The following is a 22,388-nucleotide window of genomic DNA, read 5'->3' as shown; positions in this document are numbered from 1 at the left end:
CCTTGTCTGATTCTTCTCGCAACGTTAAGCACCATTCTATCACTTTGGATTTTTACATAATAAAGGCATCCGCAATTTTCTCCGATGTTCCAAATGCGACTGCCTGTTAAAAAATAAATAAAACCCTTCGGCAGTGTTCGGGAGGCTGATATTTTACTCTGTGGGCTGAATGATCGGCTTTCTGTTAAAAAATAAAAATTGGATTTTTTTTCTGGTCAAGGTGAGAGATGTGGTCATCCACATGAAAAGGGCAGTAAGCCCTCCGCAAACTTGGAGGTCATCCTAAACTCTCTGCTGCCCTAGATCCGAACTCACACCAAGTCTCGATCACCTATCAAGCCCCGTTCTTGCAAGAGGCCAGGATCGGAGGAGCGCAGAGCTCTCGGAGGGTTGTAGGGGCTGGAGGAGGGTTAAAGAGAGGGAGGGGGTTAGTGAGGCCATGGAGGGATTTGAAAACAAGGATGAGAATTTTATAATCGAGGCATTGCCGGACCAGGAGCCAATGTAGGTCAGCGAGGACAGGTGGGGTGGGGTGGTTGGGGGGGGGGGGGAGCGGGGGGGTGATGGGCGAACGCGACTCGGTGCAAGTTAAGACACGAGGCAGCCGAGTTTTGGATGACCTCAAAATCACAATCTCAGAAACCATGTCAGCCATCCCGTCCCAGTAACTCAGTACAAACTAAAGGATGAAGCCAGGGATCTTACTGATTCGGTATTTACTCAGGAGCGTAACAATCTGGTATAGCCACAATGCTGCAGCATCCATATGACAGAAAGAGACAAGAAATGTTCAGCACTGCACTGAACAGTTTTTTTTTTTTTAAAAAAAAGCTGTGCTCAAGTTGTAACATCCAACTTATGTGTGTCGGCACTTCACGAATACGCTGATGGCGTGTTGCAACATCAACAAAGCACTTTCTGCAAGTGTCTAAAAGCGATTAGCAAAACGTGCAAGAGTTTGAATCACTCCTCAAACCTCGGAACCCTTCAAAACAATTCTTTGCTCTTCTGAAGATTTGAAATTCTCTTGCCATGCTTGAAGGACGCTTCTTTTTTTTTTGGAAAGAAATTTAAATAAATGGTGTAATAAATGAGCCTCAGGTTTACTCACAAATTACTGCGTTGGATTCCTCTGGGCCACACGCTGCTCATGTTTATACCCATTAATTAAAGCCCAGAATCCATTTAACTGAATCATTTCCCAGTCAAATCCGTTAACTGACATCAATAATCAGGTTATAATCCACAGCTCCAGAATCGACAGGCAGTATTCCATCAACATTAGAGACCAGTTTTTTAAATATTGATCATCTCTTGTGCCTTCAGCTGCCTAGGCCCCAAGCTCTGGGATTCCCTCCCTAAACCTCTCCACCTCCTCTAAGACGCTTCTTAAAACCTACCTCTTTGATCAAGCTTTTGGTCACCTGCCCTAATATGTGGCTCGGTGTCAGATTTCGGTCTGATAATGCTCCAGAGAGACGCGCCTTGGGACACTTTACTACATTAAAGGTGCTATATAAATGCACGTAGTTGTTGTAGAATTAATTGGCGATAACGTTCAACTGAGGCCACTGGTGTATATTGGGCGCCATTTCTGGAACCCCCGGGTCAGTTGTTCGCCTTTTAGCCCAAAGATTGGTTACATCCGGAGGCTCAGGGCCTAACTATACAACCTGTAACAAAAAGAAAATACTGCAGATGCTGGAAATCTGAAATAAAAACAGAAAATGCTGGAGATACTCAGCAGGTCAGGCAGTTAACTCTGTTTCTCTCTTCACAGATGCTGCCTGACCTGCTGAGTATCTCCAGCATTTTCTGTTTTTATATAACCGATAATGCTGACATCAAAGTTGTCAATTCTGTTGCCTGTCCATGTTCATTCACAGACCACAGTGCAAACAACTCATCCAATCTCCTGGAGCTGGACTTGGTGTTAGTCCTCTTGGAATTATCTCCCTTGCTCATATGGACCGCATTTTCTACTCCTTATTAGAATCCCACAAGACCCCTCTGGATAGGCTCTTGCCTCATTTTATCAGCCTTCACAAACCAGCTCCAAATGGCCATTTCCTCTCTCTACCCTTTAACTCGTTTCTCTCATTTATCTGTGAAACACACAAATTTTAATCAAAACTCCATCCAGTTCCAATTCACTGGAGTCCACGAAACACTTCTTTAAAAAAAAAAAAAACTGCACAGCCTTTGTCTCCCTTGATCTGCATTTAAAACACATTACACACCAGCGAGGAAGAGTCTATACCCGAAACATTCCATCTGTTCTCTCCGCAGGTGCTGCCCGATCTGCTCAGTGCTTCCAGCGTGATCTGTTTCAGATTAACCAGCATCCACGGTATTTTGAGTTTGGTTCAATATTCGTCTTCCGCTACCACAGTGGCCTGCGATGGCATCGGGCCGTTGCAGCCCAGGGAAGCCCCAGAGCGAACTGACCCGAGCCAGGGTTACAGCGGTGGCCAGCGTACCTAAAGCCAAAAATTATGGGGCTGGGGGGTGGGGGGGAAACTCAGTCTAGGCTCCTGCTCTGCATCCACCAATTTTTACAGTCAGCTGGTTTTACTAGTTATCGAATGTCTATCTGCGCTAGCACGGTGCAAAAACGTCAGCATTTCAATGTCAAAACTCCTAAAGAAGAAACAGTCAACAACATTTCAGTCACAGGGTGGTACTTGTGTGCAAATAAGGCCAAAGGAGTTCCAGTTCCAAGTCAGTGAATACATTGAAACTCCAGAGAGGATTTGGTGGTGTGGTATTTTAGATACAGTACTGGCCTTTCACCTCAGAGATGGGTTCCAAAGCCAACTCAGACTACTGGGCTGGGAATCTCATCTACCTGCTATCTGTCAAGGGCCTTGCACGCAGAGAGTTTGGGCAGTGTCATAGCATCACAGAATTTCACAGCAGAGGAGGCCATTAGGCCCATCATCCCTGTACTATCTCGCTGAAAGAGCTATTCACTTAGATCCATTCCCCTGCCCTCTTCCCAGATCTTATAAAACATTTCTTTTTCAAATACTTATCCACTTTCTTTTCACAAGTTTATGAATTCTGCTTCCATCACTATTTCTGGTAGGGCATTCCATGTCCTAACAACTGAAAAATATTCTTCTACCCGCACTCTGTTCCTGTGGTGATTATCTAAATGCCCTCTAGGTACCAACTCACCAACCAATGGTGAGAGCGTATCCCTATTTGCCTCATCGAAATCTCTCTCAACTTTGATTCCCCTCAGTCAAATCTCCTCTGTTCCTTCTCTGCTGTAATGAAGTTCCAGTTTCTCCAGCCCCTCCCCCCAGATACTGAGTGAATCTCTTCTGCACCCTCTCCGTGGCCTTGATTTCCTATAGTAGGCACTCAAAACTGGACAACATTCTAATTTTGGCCGAACCAATTATTTTTATTTAAATAGGAGATATATATCCCACATTTCCTCCCTCTCCACCCCGAGTTTTATAAACTTCTCCTCCCACTCCCAGTTTCTAGTGACATGGGCCCACACCACCAGTTAACCACTAACATGTCAGTAATTTGCCCAAATTGGAAAACCCACTCAGTAAGGCCACAAAACAGCAATGGAAAAAGTCATACTAGTGCATAGGAGCTTTTTTTTTCTGGGTTTGGGGTTGAGGCACATACTGAGGGCAAAGTTGAGGAAGCTTCATAGGAACAAGAATAGGCCATTTAGCCCCTCAAGCCTGTTCCGCCACCATTCAATCAGATCATGGCCGATCTGGATCCTAACTCCATTTACCGCCTTGGTTCTGTAACCCTTACCCAACAAAAATTGATCAATCTCAGTTCTTGAAATTTTCAATTGACCTCCAACCTCAACAGCTTGTTAAGGAAGCGAGTTCAAGATTTCGACTACCTTTCAATCTGCTTTGAGCCATGCCAGATCAGTGTTTGAAATGGAAAGTGTTGCAGTCCACAGCATTAATCTCACTCACCTGGGTGAACACAAAAAAGCACAGGATCTATATTTTTATACCGTTAAGAGACAAGTGTCAGCTGTGGCTCTCACCCTCGCCTCGGAGTCAGAAGGTCGTGGGTTCAAGTTCTACTCCAGAGACCCGAGCATGTAAATCTAGGCCGACACTCCAATGCAGTGCTGAGGGAGTGCCGCACTGTCAGAGGCGCCGTCTTTCGGATGAAACGTTACTGTCTTCTCTCTTAGGTGGACATAAAAGATCTCATGGCAGGATTTCGAAGAGCAGCAGGGGAGTTATCCCCGGTGTCCTGGGGGCCAATATTTATCCCTCAATCAACATCACTATCTGGACATTATCACTTTGCTGTTTGTGGGAGCTTGCTGTGTGCAAATTGGCTGCTGCGTTTCCCACATTACGACAGTGACTACACTTCAAAAAGTACATCATTGGCTGTGAAGCGCTTTGGGACAACTGGTGGTCATGAAAGTCGCTATATAAATGCAAGTCTTAAGCAAAGTATAGCGGAGGTTGAATATAGTGGATCACAAAAGTGATAGTTTGCCAATTAAATAAAAAAGAAACCCACATTAGAGCCAATCAGCAGCCTCAGTCATCACACATGGCTGTGGTATTAAACAATGCCCATTATTCAGTTCCCAACTTTTAAAGTTAGAGGTCTCCGCCAGAAAGAGCCATTATATTTACAGTTCATCTCTCAACAATGGAGCATATGCCTTTATCAGAGCATCAGCGCGCCATATATTGTATAACAGACCACAAGGTTATCAGTTAGACTGATAATACGTCTATGGAGAGCCTGCTGCTCAAACACAAACACACACGCACAGACATAAAGTGAGTCACACACACACACACACAAAGTACCATTTATAAGCTATTTCTGTTGCGATCTCTTCAGCATGCTCAGTAGCGGTGCCAACCCTGGAGTCTCCAGGAATTAAGGATTAATCTTCAGGGCACGGCTGCAGGCTACCCACTGAGCCACAGGGGCATTAAAAAAAAAAAAAATTATTTTTATTTTTTTTAAATGGTGTTTCCACCCCCCATTTTGTTTGAACACTTATTTATTGGTTATAAAAATATTGGAGATGGGGGAGAAACAAAGGCTGTTTATTGACAGTCAAGAGTCAGGCAATTGGGTAACAAAGAGAGCGATTTTAACCCTACTCACTCTGCAGAAACCTGGTGGTGGGTAGTTAAAAAATCACCCTGGCTCGTACCTGTTCGAAAGCCATCATGATCGCAACATCTGTCATTTTAACCTGCTCCCGAGCGGGCGGCAAGGACAAGTGCCCGGAGCCAACAGGGGCCCTTCTTTACATATACACGTTGCGGCCCGATGACATCATTGAGACTCGACTGTAATTTTAACTCGGGCCTGAGCGGGGAATCTACCTGGAGTTAAAAATCAGAGCCGATGAATGTTCGCTTTCCAATTTGTGGGGGGTGGGGGGAAAGAGAGGAAGGCGACCAATGATGGGAGCGTGGGGGCGGGGCGGGGCGGTTGGAGGCGAGAGGTCAAGTGACGATACCTCCAGGAACACACACAACCACAGTTGGCAACCCCCAACGCTCAGACTGGTCATAGAGACAGACTGCAAACAAGCATAGCCACTGGGAGTGCAGAAAGAAAATAGGCAGAAAAAACAGTTACATCTCCAGCATGGAGAGCTACAGAAGTTCTTGGGCATTAAGTAGTTGGTTAGGATTTGGAATTGGATAAATACTTGCAGAAGGAGAAAGAATTGCCGGGATATGGGGACAGAGTGGGACCAATGGGATTGCTCTTTGAAAGAGCTGGCGCAGACTCGATGGGCTGAATGGCCTCCTTCTGGGCTGTGCTATTCTATGATTCTATGCACCTCAAAACATTTATCTAGTATAAGGTTTACTTGTCAAAATCCTTACCGCCGGTTTCTCTCCCTCTCTCCCCTGACAGCAGACTGCTGCTGGAGTACAGCTCCACAAGCTGCTGGCCGCCCTCCACTACCTCACCACGGTTGCCAATTCTGGTTGGACATATTGCTGGAGGTTTCATCACAGGACCTCCCACCACCCCGCCCGATCAAACAGCCTTTCGTCCTTTCCACCCCCTCCCCCATCTCGGTCTTAAATGGCCAACCCCTTATCCTGAGACTGTGACCCCTAGTTCTAGACACTCCAGCCAGGGGAAACAACCTCTCAGCATCTACCCTGTCAATTTCCTTCAGAATCTTGTATGTTTCAATGAGATCACCTCTCATTCTTCTAAACTCCAGAGAGTATCGGCCCATTCTACACAATCTCTCATCATCGGACAGCCCTCTCCTCCCAGGAATCAATCTCGTGAGCCTTCGTTGAAGAGGTTGGGATGAGTTAACCTAATTATTGCAATCCCATAAACACTTTTTTTTTGGAAAAAATGAACTTTCAGCAGAGATTACAATTCCATCAGAGAGTGAGTCGTGGTGAGTTTGGGGATGAAGACAATCAATGCCCAAGTTGCGGAAGATTGAGCTCCTAAACTGAAGACCGAATAATTTCTAGTCGCAAGAGAACAAGCTGGTGCTTCTCAACAGGGCGACGAAACACTATGTGCTGTGTTAGCAGTAAACAGCACTGAATGAGCCAAAATAAATAGTGAGCAGAAATGTTTCCACTCAAAAAACTTGGGGTTAAGATCGCTGTGAAAAGATGAAAAAACTTGTGCAGCGAGGGGAAAAAAAGCTGTTACACATTCACTTCCTCTCATTTTCATCACCACCTCACATTTTTGGGAATGCATCACTCGCAAATAAATAGATTCAATAATATGCCCAGTTTCCCCCTTTCCAGGTAACCGCAAGTCATGCGCCATCCCCCAGATCCCTGGCCACTGCCAATTCTGCTCTAATATTTTGCCACAGTCACTGCTCCTCTGAAATTTCCTTCCGTATTCCCGCTCTGCTCCAGCTAAACATTGTCCCAGTTGTTCTTCCTCCTCCGCTCACCCCCAACAGTGTTGAAAGCAAGATTCTTTGCACCGTTTCCTGCTCAACTCCTCCTTTCCCCAGAATCTCAAGAGTTCAACACTTTACATCGCTCAGTATTCCCTTCCTCTTTTAACCTACAGGAACAGGAGGTCATTCAGCCCCATCGAGCCTACTGCACCATTCGATGCGATCGTGGCTGATCTGTACCTCAACCCCATTTGCCCGCCTTTGCTTCATGTCACTCACCTAATAAAAATCTATCGATCTCGGTCTTGAAAGCACCAATTGATTGCCCTCCTAAAATGGCCTGGCTCTAGTTTTTAAGATTATGTCCCCTTGTTCTGGGTTCCCTCACATGGTGAAATAGTTTCTCTGCATCTACCCTATCAAATCCTTTAAACACCTCGATCAAATCACATCTCCATCTTCTAAACTCAATAGAAAACTGGCTTGAAAGCTTGGTGGCGCCTAATCAATACATATGGATTGCCCTCCTCATCTTTCGGATAAGACTTTAAACCGAGGCCCCGTCTGCCCCCTCAGGTGGAAGTAAAAGATCCCGCGGCACTATTTCAACGAAGAGCAGGGGGAGTTCTGGGGCCAATATTTATCCCTCAATCAACATCACCAAAACAGATTATGATCAGGTCATTATCACATTGCTGTTTGTGGGAGCTTGCTGTGTGCAAATTGGCTGCCGCGATTCCTACATTACAACAGTGACTACACTTCAGAAAGTACTCCATTGGCTGTAAAGTGCTTTGGAACATCCGGAGGTTGTGAAAGGCGCTATAGAAATGCAAGTCTTTCTTTCTTTCCTATCTGTTCCAAACTTTGTGCTGTCCTGCACTGAGAGACATCCCGAGACATGACGAGGCATTTTATAAATGCAAGTCCTTTCCTCAACCACCCCCCCACCGGGCTTTGTCCATTAAAAACAAACACCGAGCACTAGGAGAGACACAACATAAATGCAAGGCAACTCCCACCCAGTTTTCTTTCCTTGTGGACGAGAGCTCCTCTCTACGTGACAATCTGGCCAGGATCAGGCATCTACCCGCTGAGGGGGGGGGGTCACGAGTGCAACCAGTCGCTCAACAACTTGCACCAGGGGAGCTCCAACCTGCACTCGCATACCACAACAGTCCAGCAGCTCTTCAAAACAAAAAACAAGCAGCACGCAGCCTCCACTGCTACTCTGCCTGGCTAGTCGGGAGCTCTTACTGGGATTACAAGCTGCTGATAATTGCTGGCTTTCAGATCTGAGAAACGGTGCACACACACACACACGCACGCTTTCTATCCCCTCATGTAAGAGAGGAATGTAAATATTGGGCGCATGCCAGAAAAACTAAAATTCAGCCAGAAAAACCATAAAAGCAGTTCTCCGACATACAAACACTATAAGTGGCCATGATTTCACAGCCATTCAGGCAGGGTGTTGTAAGTAGGGCAAAGCACTCTACGGGGCTGAGGATAATAGGAAATGAGGAAACATTGCTAAAATCTTTGAAAAGATAGGCATGCAGTACTGTGCAGTTTTAACTCATTAGTATCCAACACTACACTTAATGTCTCCCAACATTTAGCCCCCAAATCTTTACAATGTTCAGTTAAACTTCTTTTTAAGCTGCAAATTCCATTTGCTACCTCAGACTTTTCAATATCCAGGCACCTATAAATGATAGACTCTTGGGTCGAATTAATGCATTTGAGCAGCCCCTTCAACCCTTTGTGTCAGTCAACATAAAACATGCATCAAGTTAGCAGATTACTCATTAATGTTACAAGTAAATATCAGATAAAGAAGCATTTTTATATCCTGAAGATAGTTGACAGATAAGAGAAAAGGTTCACTCTGCGATGAGAGAAAGCGAGAGAGAAAAGAGACAACCACACAGGAGCCAAGCAGGGTTCCACTCCCACACCTTGCATTTACACAGCACTTTTAGTGTAGTAAAATGTCCCAAGGAAAGTCACAGGAACGTTATCAAAACAAAATTTGACATCGAGCCACATATGGAGATATTAGGACAGGTGACCAAAAGCTTGGTCAAAAGAGGAAGATTTTAAAAGGGTTCTTAAAAGGAGAGGGAGGAGAGAGAGGGGCGGGGAGGTTTAGGGAGGGAATTTCCAGAGCTTGGGGCCTCGGCAGCTGAAGGCACGGCCGCCAATGGTGGAGCGATGGAAATCGGGGATGCGCAAGAGGCCGGAATTGGAGGAGCGCAGAGATCTCGGAGGGCTGTAGGAGATTAGAGAGATAGGGAGGGGGCGAGGACATGGAGGGATTTGAAAACAAGGAGGAAAAGTCACCTGCCCACCCTCTCCAACACAGAGTAGCGCATTGTGGGTGAGGAGCGTGGAAATACAGACCGCTAACGGGAATAAAATCCAACATTCTTGACTTTTCAAAATACATATACTTGGTAACCATTAAAGACACCATCTGAAGTTAGTCCTGCTGTAATTTCTGGTCTGATTATCTTCTGCAATCTTATGTACTTTAAGCTACTGCAAGATGCCAGAGCAGTAGAAGCGGCAAAACAGGAAAGCTAAAAAAAAAAGGTTCGATTCACAAGCTAAAAAAAATTAAAACACAGCAACTTCTTAGCTGAAGGCAAACAAAAGTTAGGATTAAAAAAAAGTTAAGATACATCTCGTGAGCTCTTTAGTTATTCCTTTCAGGCGGAGCAGAGAGTTATCCCAGGAACTCGGGCCATGTTATTACCTGATTAGCTCAGTCTGAATTAATTTGTGTTCTAGCACTAACCTGGAAAAGCAGTTTTGAAAAGAATGACACAGTCCAGGACTGCCCAGAATGAATAGAATAACCAAATTTACACAGGAAACTAGCACTTACCAGACCCTTCATTCTAACACACATAACCCTGTGTTATATCTGGAAGCAATTACACAGAGTTAAATATGATCTACCTTCAATCTGCCTTCCTTCAATCTGCCTTCCACTAAAATTAAGTCCAAAGAAATATTTTAAACATTTGTAAAAGGAGATGGCATGTTCTGTGCAGACTGCCTGGCTAAGTTTACTCATTTGCCACTCAAAACAATTCCACATGCAAGATTCTACATAGCTGGCTAAATTTTTAAACAGAAACTTCATAGGTCGATTAGGAAGTATCTGAAAATGATTTTCTCCTCTGCAAGTTACATGTCGATCGATTCCGCCGTTCTATAAAAAATTGCCAAACTCAACAGGACATCTGACAGTAAAAAACTGAAGTGTCCAAACTTTACAAAGTTTTTCCTCATTTGCTTTCTGGTTAAATATTTTATCCTCTGAAGATATCATCCCTCCTGCTCAGTCAAAATGATTCATTAATCAAGTTTACTTAAAATGTCCACTAATTCAAAAACAAATTGTGAATTTCCATTTTAAAATTGCAGCTATTTTATTTCAGCATTACAACCAATTCTGAAGATTGTGGGTTTTTAAAAAAAATAAAGTTTATTTTGCAGTCCAGCAATTAAATTACCACTAAATCTTACTTACACATCAAGATTCTCTTTCATAGACACTTAAGAATTTCAGTTTAAAGTTTCAAATAAACAAGTTTGAGGGTTTCAGTACCTTACCATAAGAAAGACAGACTTGCATTTCTACAGCGCCTTTCACGACCACCGGACGTCTCAAAGCGCTTTACAGCCAATGAAGTACTTTTTGGAGTGCAGCCACTGTTGTAATGTGGGAAACGCGGCAGCCAATTTGCGCACAGCAAGCTCCCACAAACAGCAATGGTGATAATAACCAGATAATCTGTTTTTGTTATGTTGATTGAGGGATAAATATTGGCCCAGGACACAAAATGCACAAGGATTATAATCTACACACACTAAAAACCCTTTTCAAGAAATGTTGAAATAGAGACAAGCGAGAGAATCAAGTCAGCAGAAGAGAGCAGTAAATTATACCCCAGACTACAGAATCAGTGAATCACAAAACCATCCCCGAAATAAACTAAACTGATAGGAGAAATTTTAACTTAACCCGCCCGTTGGGAGACTGATGCAACCACCTCGGCGGCCCGATTTTACCCACCCCCTGATTTTGCTCAACATCGACGATATTGGAAAGTAACAATCGGGAGGCCGGGTGGGTTAAGTTATAATTACCCTACGTCCGCAATTTCAAAACCCATCCAGACCCAAGACTGGGGCCAAAATTTGTCCTCCACCAACATCAAGTTACCAAAATCGTCCCCATTGGGATTCAGGGCCCATCATCATTACGAACTAGGAAAATCAGACGCAAGTCTCGAAAATAATTCAGCAGCATCTCTCCACCAAAACAGCAGTTAGTTCATTATACATGTGTACCATCTACAAGATGCACTGCAGCAACTCGCCAAGGCTTCTACGGCAGCACCTCCCAAACCCGCGACCTCTTCCACCTAGAAGGACAAGGGCAACAGGCGCATGGGAACACCACCACCCCCAAGTTCCCCTCCAAGTCACACACTATCCTGACTTGGAAATATAATCGGCCGGTCCTTCATCGTCGCTGGGTCAAAATCCTGGAACTCCCTCCCTAACAGCACTGTGGGAGCAGCTTCACCACACGGACTGCAGCGGTTCAAGGCGGCTCACCACCACCTTCTCAAGGGCAATTAGGGATGGGCAATAAATGCCGGCCTTGCACACATCCCATAAACGAATAAAGAAAAATTAGATTGATACAGCACAGAAGGAGGCCATTCGGCCCATCGTGCCTGTGCCGGTTCTTTGAAAGAGCTCTCCAATTAGTCCCACTCCCCTGCTTTTTCCCCATAGCCCTGTATTATTTTTCCCCTTCTAAGTACTGTACTGCTAGACGGTACACCAATGCTTTCAGCTAATTGACAATCAGATTATGCTGGAAGTAAGGTGTTGAATATTTCTTTCATTGAAAAGTACCCAACGGTTTAAGGGATTAGTCACAAAAAATGCTCATTGTACTTGGCAGCCATGCCAGTATCTGGAAAGAAAGGGGCCGAAATAATTTAAAAAAGACTTGAGCTCCTCATCACGTCTGTCAACCACCCCAAAGCATTTCACATACAATGAACTACTCTTGAACGAGTGTCGCTGTGGTCACGCAGCCACTTTGTGCACAGCAAGATCCCAAAGACAGCAATGAGACTAATGACCAGTTAATGCGGTGCCACAGTTATGGGGCGATGAGGAATGTGGGAGGTTAATGAAGGGCCTCTGCCCAAAAGGTTAACCCACCATTTTTCTTTTCGGGTGCCGATGGCCTTAAGAGTACATTTCACAGAACTTTACAGCACAGAAACAGGCCATTCGGCCCAAGTGGTCTATGCCGGTGTTTATGCTCCACACGACTTATTTCATCGGACATATCCTTCTATTCCTTTCTCCCTCATGTATTTATCTATCGTCCCCTTAAATGATTCTTTTGTTAATTGTCGCAACCAATCCATGTGGTAGCAAGTTCCACATTCCCAGTACTTTTATTTAATATTTCCAATATTTTCTTTTTATCTTAACAATGTAACAAGGCGATCCATCTGATAAGGTAAGTTCTTCCACATAGATCAGCTCAATTGAAAAAAAACACTGATGTATAAAATGACCGGACAGAAAGATTCCAATGGCTCAGTGGAAGAATGCACCATGTGGGGTATCGACCACTGCAGACAAGGAAGGTGCCAAGACCAAACGGTTTCTGGAGAGAGAGACAGACAGAGAGAGATTTTCCTTCTGATGACTTATCAAGAGATGCCTTCTGGTTATGAGTACAAGTGCAGATTTTGGGCAAGGTGGCCTCCATCGCCAGCACTTGCGACCTTAACTGGCACACGAAGATTGGAGAAGACCATTGCCTCGTGTGGATCGTACCCCAGCATGTGTCACCAACCTTTTTGGGATGGGGAGAGGCGCATAGAATAGGAGAGAAAGAATGTAAAAGCCACACAGTGGGAAACCTGCAATAATACGCACACTCTGCACTACAGTTCAATCTTAAAGTTATTTAAAAGTTGAATTCGATGTGTTACTATAGACTTAAATTATACATTATGTTAAAAAAAATAAACACCTCATGTCCCTCATAAGAGGAATAAATCAAAGGCCGCAAGCTTATTTCTTTCCAAAGGAATGTCAATCTGTAGGCTTTTGGTTAACCTCGGGACTCAAGACAAGAACCAGAGTAACAGAATTCCCCAGTGTGTTGACAGAGGTCTTTGCAGCGAGCAGGGGTTACACGAGCAGGTCAAGATCTTGCGCCTAACTGCAGCACTCATTTCCTGAGCAGCCCAGGATCTTCCAGCAATAAAGCTAATGGGACTTCCTAGCATGGCATGTTCGGACTGACAGAGCTGTCTGTCACTGGCCCCGCAGAGGGGAACCGCTGGTTTTGATTATGAGGTTACATTACCAGGTGCCACTAATAAGCTCGGTAGTGAAAGAGAGGGAAGGGGATGGTGGTGGGTGGGTGGGGGGGAAAGAGAAAGGGAGGGAGGGAGTGTGTTAAGGGGGTTCCTCAGGAAAACTTGGCTCAAAATCTGGAAATTATCAGCAGCAGTGCCTGCACGCGCTGAATGAGCTGTACAGTTCCCATAAGGTAGCAATATCTTCAGTCAAGTGCATTTTAATTTGGCGTTTTGCAACCGCAACTGACTATTGTATTGAAGCAACTGACAAAACAGGACAAAAAGTAGAATCAGACAGCACAGGAGGCGGCCATTCGGCCCATCGTTCCTGTGCTGGCTCTTTGAAAGAGCTCTCCAATTAGTCCCACTCCTCCCTGTTCTTTCTTTCCTCGTAGCCTTGCACATTTTTTTGTTTTCAAGTATTTATCCAATTCACTTTTGAAAGTTACTATTGAGTCCAGTTCCACCGCCCTTTCAGGCAGCGGATTCCAGATCATAACTGAGGTTTTTTTTTAAATTAAATTAAAAAAAAAAGACATACTGGGTTCTTCAGACAGCGAGTCTTGACTTGCCCTGTGCTGGTCGGGGTCAGATGCCAATTACTAGCTCGCTCTTCACCTCTCAAATAGTGATTTTTCTTTAGAAACAAAAAAGGTCAGCTACACTACTGCATTTTGCACTGATGCACTCATTTAGGTTTCACAGCAGTGTGAAACACACGGTGCAGCTCGCGTGCAAAGCCACTCGGACTTTGGGAGGTGCCACCCCGAGGAAGCACTCGCGCGGATACAACTGCACCCGGTGAGGTACACAGGAACAGGAAAATAGGGCATTCAGCCCTTCAGGGTCTGTTCCGTCATTCGATGAGATCATGGCTGATCCGATCCGCTACCATCCTGAGGCGTTACTCATACTGGTATAATTGGACCCAGTGAACGCCATCCTGAGTAGGTACGCCCACTGACACTCAATGTCCAGACTATCACAAGCCGGAGGCATCATTTTCTCGTCATGATTTATCCCTTGGGAACGGTGCTAACTGGATACCAATTTTGCGACTTAAAGATTTATATAAAGTGGTCTTCACCCTTCAAATACTGCACCCAATTTAGCAGCAAATGTACAAATAAGAGTTTAATTTCTGTCTATTGCAGATGCTGATTAATCAACCGGTTTCAAAGCAAGGAACAGAGGAGGCTGAGGGGAGACCTAATTGAGGTGTATAAAATGATGAGGGGCCGAGATAGAGTGGGTAGGAAGGACCTATTTCCCTTAGCAGAAGGGCCAATAACCAGGTACATAGATTTAAAGTAATTGGTCAGAAGTTTAGAAGGGATTGGAGGAGAATTTTTTTCCACCCAGAGGGTGGTGGTGGTCTGGAACTCACTGCCTGAAAGGATGGTAGAGGCAGAAACCCTCATCACATTTAAAAAGTACTTGGATATGCACTTGTAGTGCCGGAACCTACAGGACTACGGACCAAGAGCTGGAAAGTGGGATTAGGCTGGAGAGCTCTTTGTCGGCCGGCATGGACAAGATGGGCTGAATGGCCTCCTTCTCTGCTGTAAATTTCTATGATTCTATGAACTCTGGATTTCAATGTTAAACATCAGCATTTTGTATATTGTAGGACACGGGGCAAGTAAAATAAGAAGTTCTCCTGAGTCAGAAAGCAGATCTTGTACCTGGGAGTCACTTCATTACAAGTTACACATTTTATTATAGAAATCCAACTTAAGGGGTGGTATCTGTGAGAAAATGTTCAACATTTCTATTTTGAGGACAGAGGGTGAAAAGTCATCGTTTTCATACAAGAAAGACTTGCATTAATATAGTGCCTTTCATGATCTCAGGATGTCCCAAAGCACTTTACAGACAATGAAATAGTTTTGAACTGTAGTCACTGTTGTAATGTAGGAAACACAGCAGCCAATTTGCACACAGCAAGATCCCACAAACAGCAATATGATAATGACCAGATAATCAGTTTTTAGTGATGTTGGTTGAGGGATAAATGTTGGTCAGGACTCCCCTGCTCTTCTTTGAAATAATGCCGTGGGATCTTTTACATCCACCTGAGAGCGCAGACGGGGCTTCGGTTTAACGTCTCATCCGAAAGACGGCACCTCTGACAGTGCAGCAATCCCTCAGCACTGCACTGGGAGTCAGCCTAGCTTTATGTGCTCAAGTCTCTGGAGTGGGGACTCGAACCCACAACCACCTGACTCAGGCGAGAGAGCTGCCCACTCATACCCAAGCAACATAAGTGACTTTCAATACAATTTACAGTGGGGTTGAGAGTTTGGAAATAAATGGAAAAGTTGGCCGCCCCGTTTCATGAGAATACTTTGCTGTAAGCATCAAGGCAGAACTTTTCAGCTTAACAGGACGAGGTCAATGGGAGGACTGGAGCAGTGAATAGAAAATTCAGTCTGTACCAAATATGAAGCAGCTCATTTCAGCAATAATTAGCCCATTTGTCCAAATTAAGTTCAAAATCAATCTATTAAACTGCGCTTCGAATTACTGTAGTTATAAAAGAGCCCTCATTAACAAACGCAACCGTGACACCAACCCTGAAGCACTCTGGATTAATACACATACAGGAAACTCTTTTTTATCCAGCACCGACGGGACCAGCGTGGTGCCGGTTTATCAAAAAGTCCGGATTACAGAGAGGTATAGTTAAAAGGTACCAGAGCTCCGTACACAGCAACAAATCCAGGCTTCCCTGTTGCTTAGGAACAAGTGTAGGAACCCCGGCCACAGACCAAGCGTTCCTGTTGCTTAGCAACAAGTGCAGGAACCCCGATTACACAGCCACAGATCCAGGAACGGCCACTAATATGAAGTAAAACTTACCTGAACCTACTCCTGAATTTTGCCGGTTAACAGAGATTTCCGGTTATTTAGGTGCCGGTAAATCGAGAGTTTCCTGTATTTCTAACAATGGCAGCTCAGCTGCCTTAGTCTTCATCAGTAACAAAAAATAAATGAAATAGTGAAACACAGACAATTGGTCAGGAGTGAAAGCACACTACCATTTTAACAAGATGTTTAGCCACCGGACATCTGCACTTCAGTTACAAGTAATCCCATGTTGAAACTGGACAACTACAAACTAGCTTGGATCCTAGTTGTCAGCTGCAGCTCAGTTGTGGGTTCAAGTCCCCACTCCAGGGACTCAAGCACATAAAGCTAGGCTGACGCTCCCAGTGCAGTGCTGAGGAGGTGCTGCACTGTCAGAGGTGCCGTCTTTCAGATGAGACGTTAAACCGAGGCCCCATCTGCTCTCTCAGGTGGACGTAAAAGATCCCACAGCACTATTTCGAAGAGGAGCAGGTGGAGTCCGGAGGCCAATATTTATCCCTCAACCAACATAACCAAAACAGATTATCTGGTCATGATCACATTGCTGTTTGTGGGAGTTTCCCACATTACAACAGTGACTCCACTTCAAAAGTACTTCATTGGCTATATTTCTGTTTTCTAGTTCCCCACCAACCCAACCTTTCTGCCCCCGGCCTGAATTAGCAACAGAAAAGCTCGCCAAGCTTAGCTTATAAAGAAAGACTCCTTTGTGGGTGTGGGGAAAATGCACATATTGCCCCCACCCCACCTTCCTCAGTCCTGAAGGAGGAAACTGTTGCCAACTTCTAGGTTTCAATCATCTTGCTTCAGCTAGTGGTGCCAGGAGAGGTGGGTGCTTTTTCTCTTCTACATCTCGCTCTGATCCTGTGGGGAAAGGACTCTCAATCTCCACAAATGGGTCGAGAAGAGCTACATAGGCTGGGGGAGGGGTGAAAACCCACATCCTACTTCACTGTGGTGCAATCCAGCGATACGCTCTGCCAAGAGGCAGCCCAGGGTTTCAGCCCTTTCGCGTATCTATGCTGCACACCTCTCACCACATTGCTACCTGCAAGCTCAGCCAGGTGACAGGTGAAGGCATCTGAAAACACCCGACGCCCACCTCTGTTGGGTTATTCATAAACTCCTTTTAAAAAACTTACTCGGGAGTGCAAAGCCAGACTTCCATGCCACCTTTTTGGGTAGAACCATGGTCGAATCAATCATAGAATGGTACAGCACAGAAGGAGGCCTTTCGGCCCCTCCTGCCTGTGGAGCTCAATGTTAATATTGGGAACGAGGACACTTTCCATTTCAGGCACCCAATGGTCAATACTTTGGGCATGGGTCAACGCAGAGTCAAACTCCGCCTCAGCCGCTGAAGAGCGCCCCCTGTTGCAAAGGTCCGACGAAATGGAAATGTCACACTGGTGCAGTAGCGGGCGCCCTTCTGAGGTTGGGGCTGGCTCAGAGCGAGGGGTTTTGACGCTAGGCAATGGTAAGCTGCTGAAACCCAGCCATTATAAAAAGAGAGACAAAGCCTCTGGTCTGGAGCCAATTGCCAATATCTCCATTAGAATTTTTCACTCAACGTGTCCTTACTCAGTGAAATCTGTTATTGGACAAATATAGTTGGAGCAGGAAGGAAGTAAAATGGGATAGACCCTCCCTCCCTAATTCTCCCTACTCCCCAAAGAAACAGCTCTCCCTCAGTCAGTATTAGCCTTCGAGAACCACTACTAATATTTTTAAATAGGCAGCACATTCCAAAATTATTCAGATCTCTACCACTTACTAAGTAAATTCCCAGTGTTATACAGAGACAGGCTGTACCTCAGTATTAGTGACAGACCTGTGCCCACCAGTACTGTACCCCAGTGTTAGTGACGGACCAGTATGGGTTGAAATGGTATTTCCAGATACAAACCAGGTCTGGGAGGACACAATCTATGGGGTGATTTTCAGATTTGAAGTGAATACAGTACGAAACTTTCACACACCCACCATTACACTTTACTGCAATCCTAGTGGCAACATTGGGTGTCCTCGATTTTAATCAATCGGAACAGCACCAGATGAGAAAAAGCCAATCATTCCACAGACAAAATCCATGTGCCACAAGAATTGCAGTAGTTAGTTTGAACAGTGATGCAACATTCTGCTGACTGCAACACACAAACAGCATCCTCCAACATACGCGCACTCTTTCTATAGACACAGCCCTTCCAAAATAATAAAATGAATCCAAATTTTGTATTTCATATTACACTACTGGATCGCCCATGGCATCACTCAAGACAGGTTGAGGGACACACTGGTTTCAAACACATACGGACCAGTGACGGGGAGCATCTCATCACACTCGCTCCTCCCAGGAAACAGCGCTAGCAGAAACAGATCTTAAAAGTAGGATAGTTATTGATGAGGGAAATGGACCCTTCATTTAAAGAAAAATATCCATAAAAGTCCATCTCACTGACTTTTTTCAGCTTCCCCACTTCTAACCTCGTCAGCATCCTTTGCACAACACCCAAACACAACATCCAATAATGGGAATAGTTGCAGCCCAGCGATTGGGTGTCGTGCCACTGGATAAACAGCTCTACTTCCCCCTGAAGGTGGTGGTGGTGATGCGATGTCTTTACCTGTGCTGCTCAATGGCTTCGTTGTCCGGTAACTCCATGCCACAGACGTTACACCTCTCGCTGGCAGATCTATTCTCGGTCTTCATGCCGGCGGCGAGTTCACCCAATTTGTTGAAAAGCTCCCTCTGAATGAAGCCTTGAGGCAGAAGCCCGCCGTAACCACTGAAGTCCATGGCGACGGAGAGCGTCGGCTGCACGTGGAGAGTGGAGGATAAGGAGGTCGGCACCTCCAACAGGCCATCAGTTCTGCGGTTGAATTGGATAGGGTACAAGGCGGCGTGTTTCTCACCCTGCCCACTGGCGATGTTCTCCATCCCCAGTTGCACGCCCAGCCCTGCCTCGGGAGGTTGGTCTCCAGAATTCTCTTCACGGACATAGTGTAGTTCACGGGCGCTGGTGATGACGCTGCTTCGCGTTGGTGTACCGGGGGCTTCCTTGTACCGATCTGCATCAGATATCTTCTCACCCCCTGAAGAGCTAGATTCTCCCATCTTGGGACTAGAGGCCTCCTCCACCTGCATCATTTCATGCTTAACTTCAGTTATCATGGGATGGCTGCCACCAGCAGAGAATGCTTCATCTAATGAGGCTTGCTGCAAAGACCCTTGTATAATTGACTGCCCAATACTCATAAGACTATCTACAGCAGCTTTGGTGGGGCTCATTGCTGAAAGTCCGAACGAGGTGGACACAGAGGGGCTTTGTTCTTCCATAGTCCCAGTTGGTACAGCTTGGTTAGTAGTGTAACCAGCCTCTTCACCAGAAAGTTGCTTAGTACCCAATATATTCTTGTTAAACCTGGCCTTCCCGCCATCCTCATCTTCAGTGACAGTCATTTCTGTATCATTATCATCCGTTGCCTGAATAGTCTCTAGTATCTTCAGACACTGTTCCTCCAAGAACTCAATCTCCAGTATCTCGGCTGCATACAGCAGATCATCCAAGTCTTCTACTTTTGCTTGGAGTGTGGCAGTGTAAGCGTACTCCAGAATCTGCTGGAAAGTCTTTGGTGAAAGGAAGTCCAAGGTGTAATGCTGACTGTTGCGAAGAAACAAAATTTCGAACATCTTACTCGTGCAAGCCAAGACGGTCCGATGAGCGTGGAACTCCTGGCTGTCCACCAGGATCACCACGTCGCACAGAGTCCCCAAAAGTCGCATCTGGTTGGCTTTGTGAAGGAGCGCCGAGGGATGGCTGGGGTTCTGAAGCTTTATTAATCCCATTTTTAATCAAATCCACAGATCTGCTGTGCACTGGGCCAACTCATGAGGCTGTCTGTGACTGTTGGTAATATAGCTTGGCGTAGAGGTGTTCAATTACCTGCGGGAACAAAAAGGAAAAACACTAAATATTTTTAAACTCATTTTTCAGGTGAACGAAATGTTAGCAGCAAGTTCTGCTCTCCATCAACCCCGCCCTCACTGATCTACAGACTCCCTGCTCCCCCCCCAACCAACGCCTGTAGTTTAAAATCCCTCCATGGTCACGCCCCATCCTATTGCTGCATGTACTCCAGCCCTATTTTCCCCCTCCCTCAAACTCTCCACTCCCCTGACTCGGGCCTCTTCTGCAGCTCCCTCACCTGTGACCTTAGCCACACCATTGGCAGCAGACCATTTAAGCACCAGGGTCCTACACTCTGGAGTTTCTCCCCTCTGCCTCGTTCTCCTGCTTTAAAACCTCCTCTTCGGCCAAGTTGTTGGCCATCCATCGCCATCTCTCCATCACTGCCTTAGTGACCATTTTCCAATCAGCCTGTGATGCGCCCGGGGGTGATTACACTAAAGGTGCTCATCCAAAACTCTGCCACCCGTATCCTAACTCGCACCAAGTCCCATTCACTCATCATCCCCGGTGCTCGCTGAACTGCATTGGCTCCTCGATTTTAAAATTCTCATCCTTGTTTTCAAATCCCTGCATGGCCTCGTCCCTCCATATCTCTGTAACCTACAAGTGAAAAACTGGGCATATAATGCAGTCTTTCCAAGAAATGACGTGATGATTTTTTTTATTTTTTATTAATTGTTGCTCATCGTGGCTCCACTCCCAAAACAAAGCTACAATTTTCTAATTTCCCTCTGTGTTCACCCTAAACCCTGGTTATTGTTTATCTGGTGTTCTACTGTATAACATTAAGTGCTTCAGTCATAAATCAATATAGCCACAGATATAGTACTTAATCCATGGTGACAAATGTTTTTCGTGAAGGTTATTTACTATCCTCTTGTATTCCCAGATGCAACACTACGCAACACCTTACAGCCCACTAAATTAATTACAAGCCAATATGATTGCCATCCCTGATAAACTTTGATAGCCAAGATTAATTATTTGTAATTTCCATGGGACAAAGAATGGTGGTAATTTGCTGCAGTCGGTATGGAGAGTGCGATTCAGTGAATGTGCACAGGGCATTACCAGGGTTCAGCTACATGTAGGGGCAATGTCAGCTACAGTCGTTACCACTGTCACCCAGCCGGCAAGGGGGGGGGGGGGGGGGGGAAAGAGAGAGAAAGGGGGGGGGGGGAAAGAAGAGAGAGAAAGGGGGGGGGAGAAGAGAGAGAAAGGGGGGGGAAAGAGAGAGAAAGGGGGGGGGAAGAGAGAGAAAGGGGGGGGAAGAGAGAGAAAGGGGGGGGAAGAGAGAGAAAGGGGGGGGAAGAGAGAGAAAGGGGGGGAAGAGAGAGAAAGGGGGGGAAGAGAGAGAAAGGGGGGGGGAAGAGAGAGAAAGGGGGGGAAGAGAGAAAAAGGGGGGGGAAGAGAGAGAAAGGGGGGGGAAGAGAGAGAAAGGGGGGGGGAAGAGAGAGAAAGGGGGGGGAAGAGAGAGAAAGGGGGGGAAGAGAGAGAAAGGGGGGGGAAGAGAGAGAAAGGGGGGGGAAGAGAGAGAAAGGGGGGGAAGAGAGAGAAAGGGGGGGAAGAGAGAGAAAGGGGGGGAAGAGAGAGAAAGGGGGGGAAGAGAGAGAAAGGGGGGGGAAGAGAGAGAAAGGGGGGGGAAGAGAGAGAAAGGGGGGGAAGAGAGAGAAAGGGGGGGAAGAGAGAGAAAGGGGGGGGAAGAGAGAGAAAGGGGGGGAAAGAGAGAGAAGGGGGGGGAAAGAGAGAGAAAGGGGGGGGAAAGAGAGAGAAAGGGGGGGGAAAGAGAGAGAAAGGGGGGGAAAGAGAGAGAAAGGGGGGGAAAGAGAGAGAAAGGGGGGGAAAGAGAGAGAAAGGGGGGGAGAGAGAGAGAAAGGGGGGGAGAGAGAGAGAAAGGGGGGAGAGAGAGAGAAAGGGGGGGAGAGAGAGAGAAAGGGGGGGAGAGAGAGAGAAAGGGGGGGGAGAGGAGAGGGAGAGGGAGAGAGAGAGAGAGAGAGAGAGAGAGAGAGAGAGAAAAGAGAGAGAGAGAGAGAGAGAGAGAGAGAGAGAGAGGGAGAGAAAGAAAAAGGGGGAAAAAGGGAAGAGTTGGGTATTCGGTCTCGACAAACACGCCAGGAGATATTGCAACAGCATGCTAAATACTGCTCAGTTAATCCAGCCTTCTGCTTCCTCCCCACATCCTACAAGATGACAACTCATTTTACGCAACCGAAGGATGCATGGCCGAGTGAGACCTCCAGG

General features: G+C 45.9%; 1 protein-coding gene across 1 annotated transcript in view; it reads right to left on the bottom strand.

The window, feature by feature from the left end:
- The window catches only part of zbtb16a (zinc finger and BTB domain containing 16a), a 226,134-nt gene that overhangs the window by 199,708 nt on the left and 4,038 nt on the right, over positions 1–22,388 (bottom strand). The window contains exon 2 of the mRNA XM_085967786.1: positions 18,801–20,120. Coding sequence (XP_085823912.1) covers positions 18,801–20,023 — 1,223 coding nt within the window. The 5' untranslated portion in view covers positions 20,024–20,120. The remainder of the gene's footprint in view (positions 1–18,800; positions 20,121–22,388) is intronic.

Source organism: Somniosus microcephalus, chromosome 26, assembly GCF_052327205.1.
Source record: "Somniosus microcephalus isolate GS21.2 chromosome 26, FLI_Smic_1.0, whole genome shotgun sequence".
NCBI lineage: Eukaryota > Metazoa > Chordata > Chondrichthyes > Squaliformes > Somniosidae > Somniosus > Somniosus microcephalus.
The sequence above is the reverse complement of the archived record's forward strand: the minus strand, read 5'-3'. Positions and strand labels throughout refer to the sequence as shown.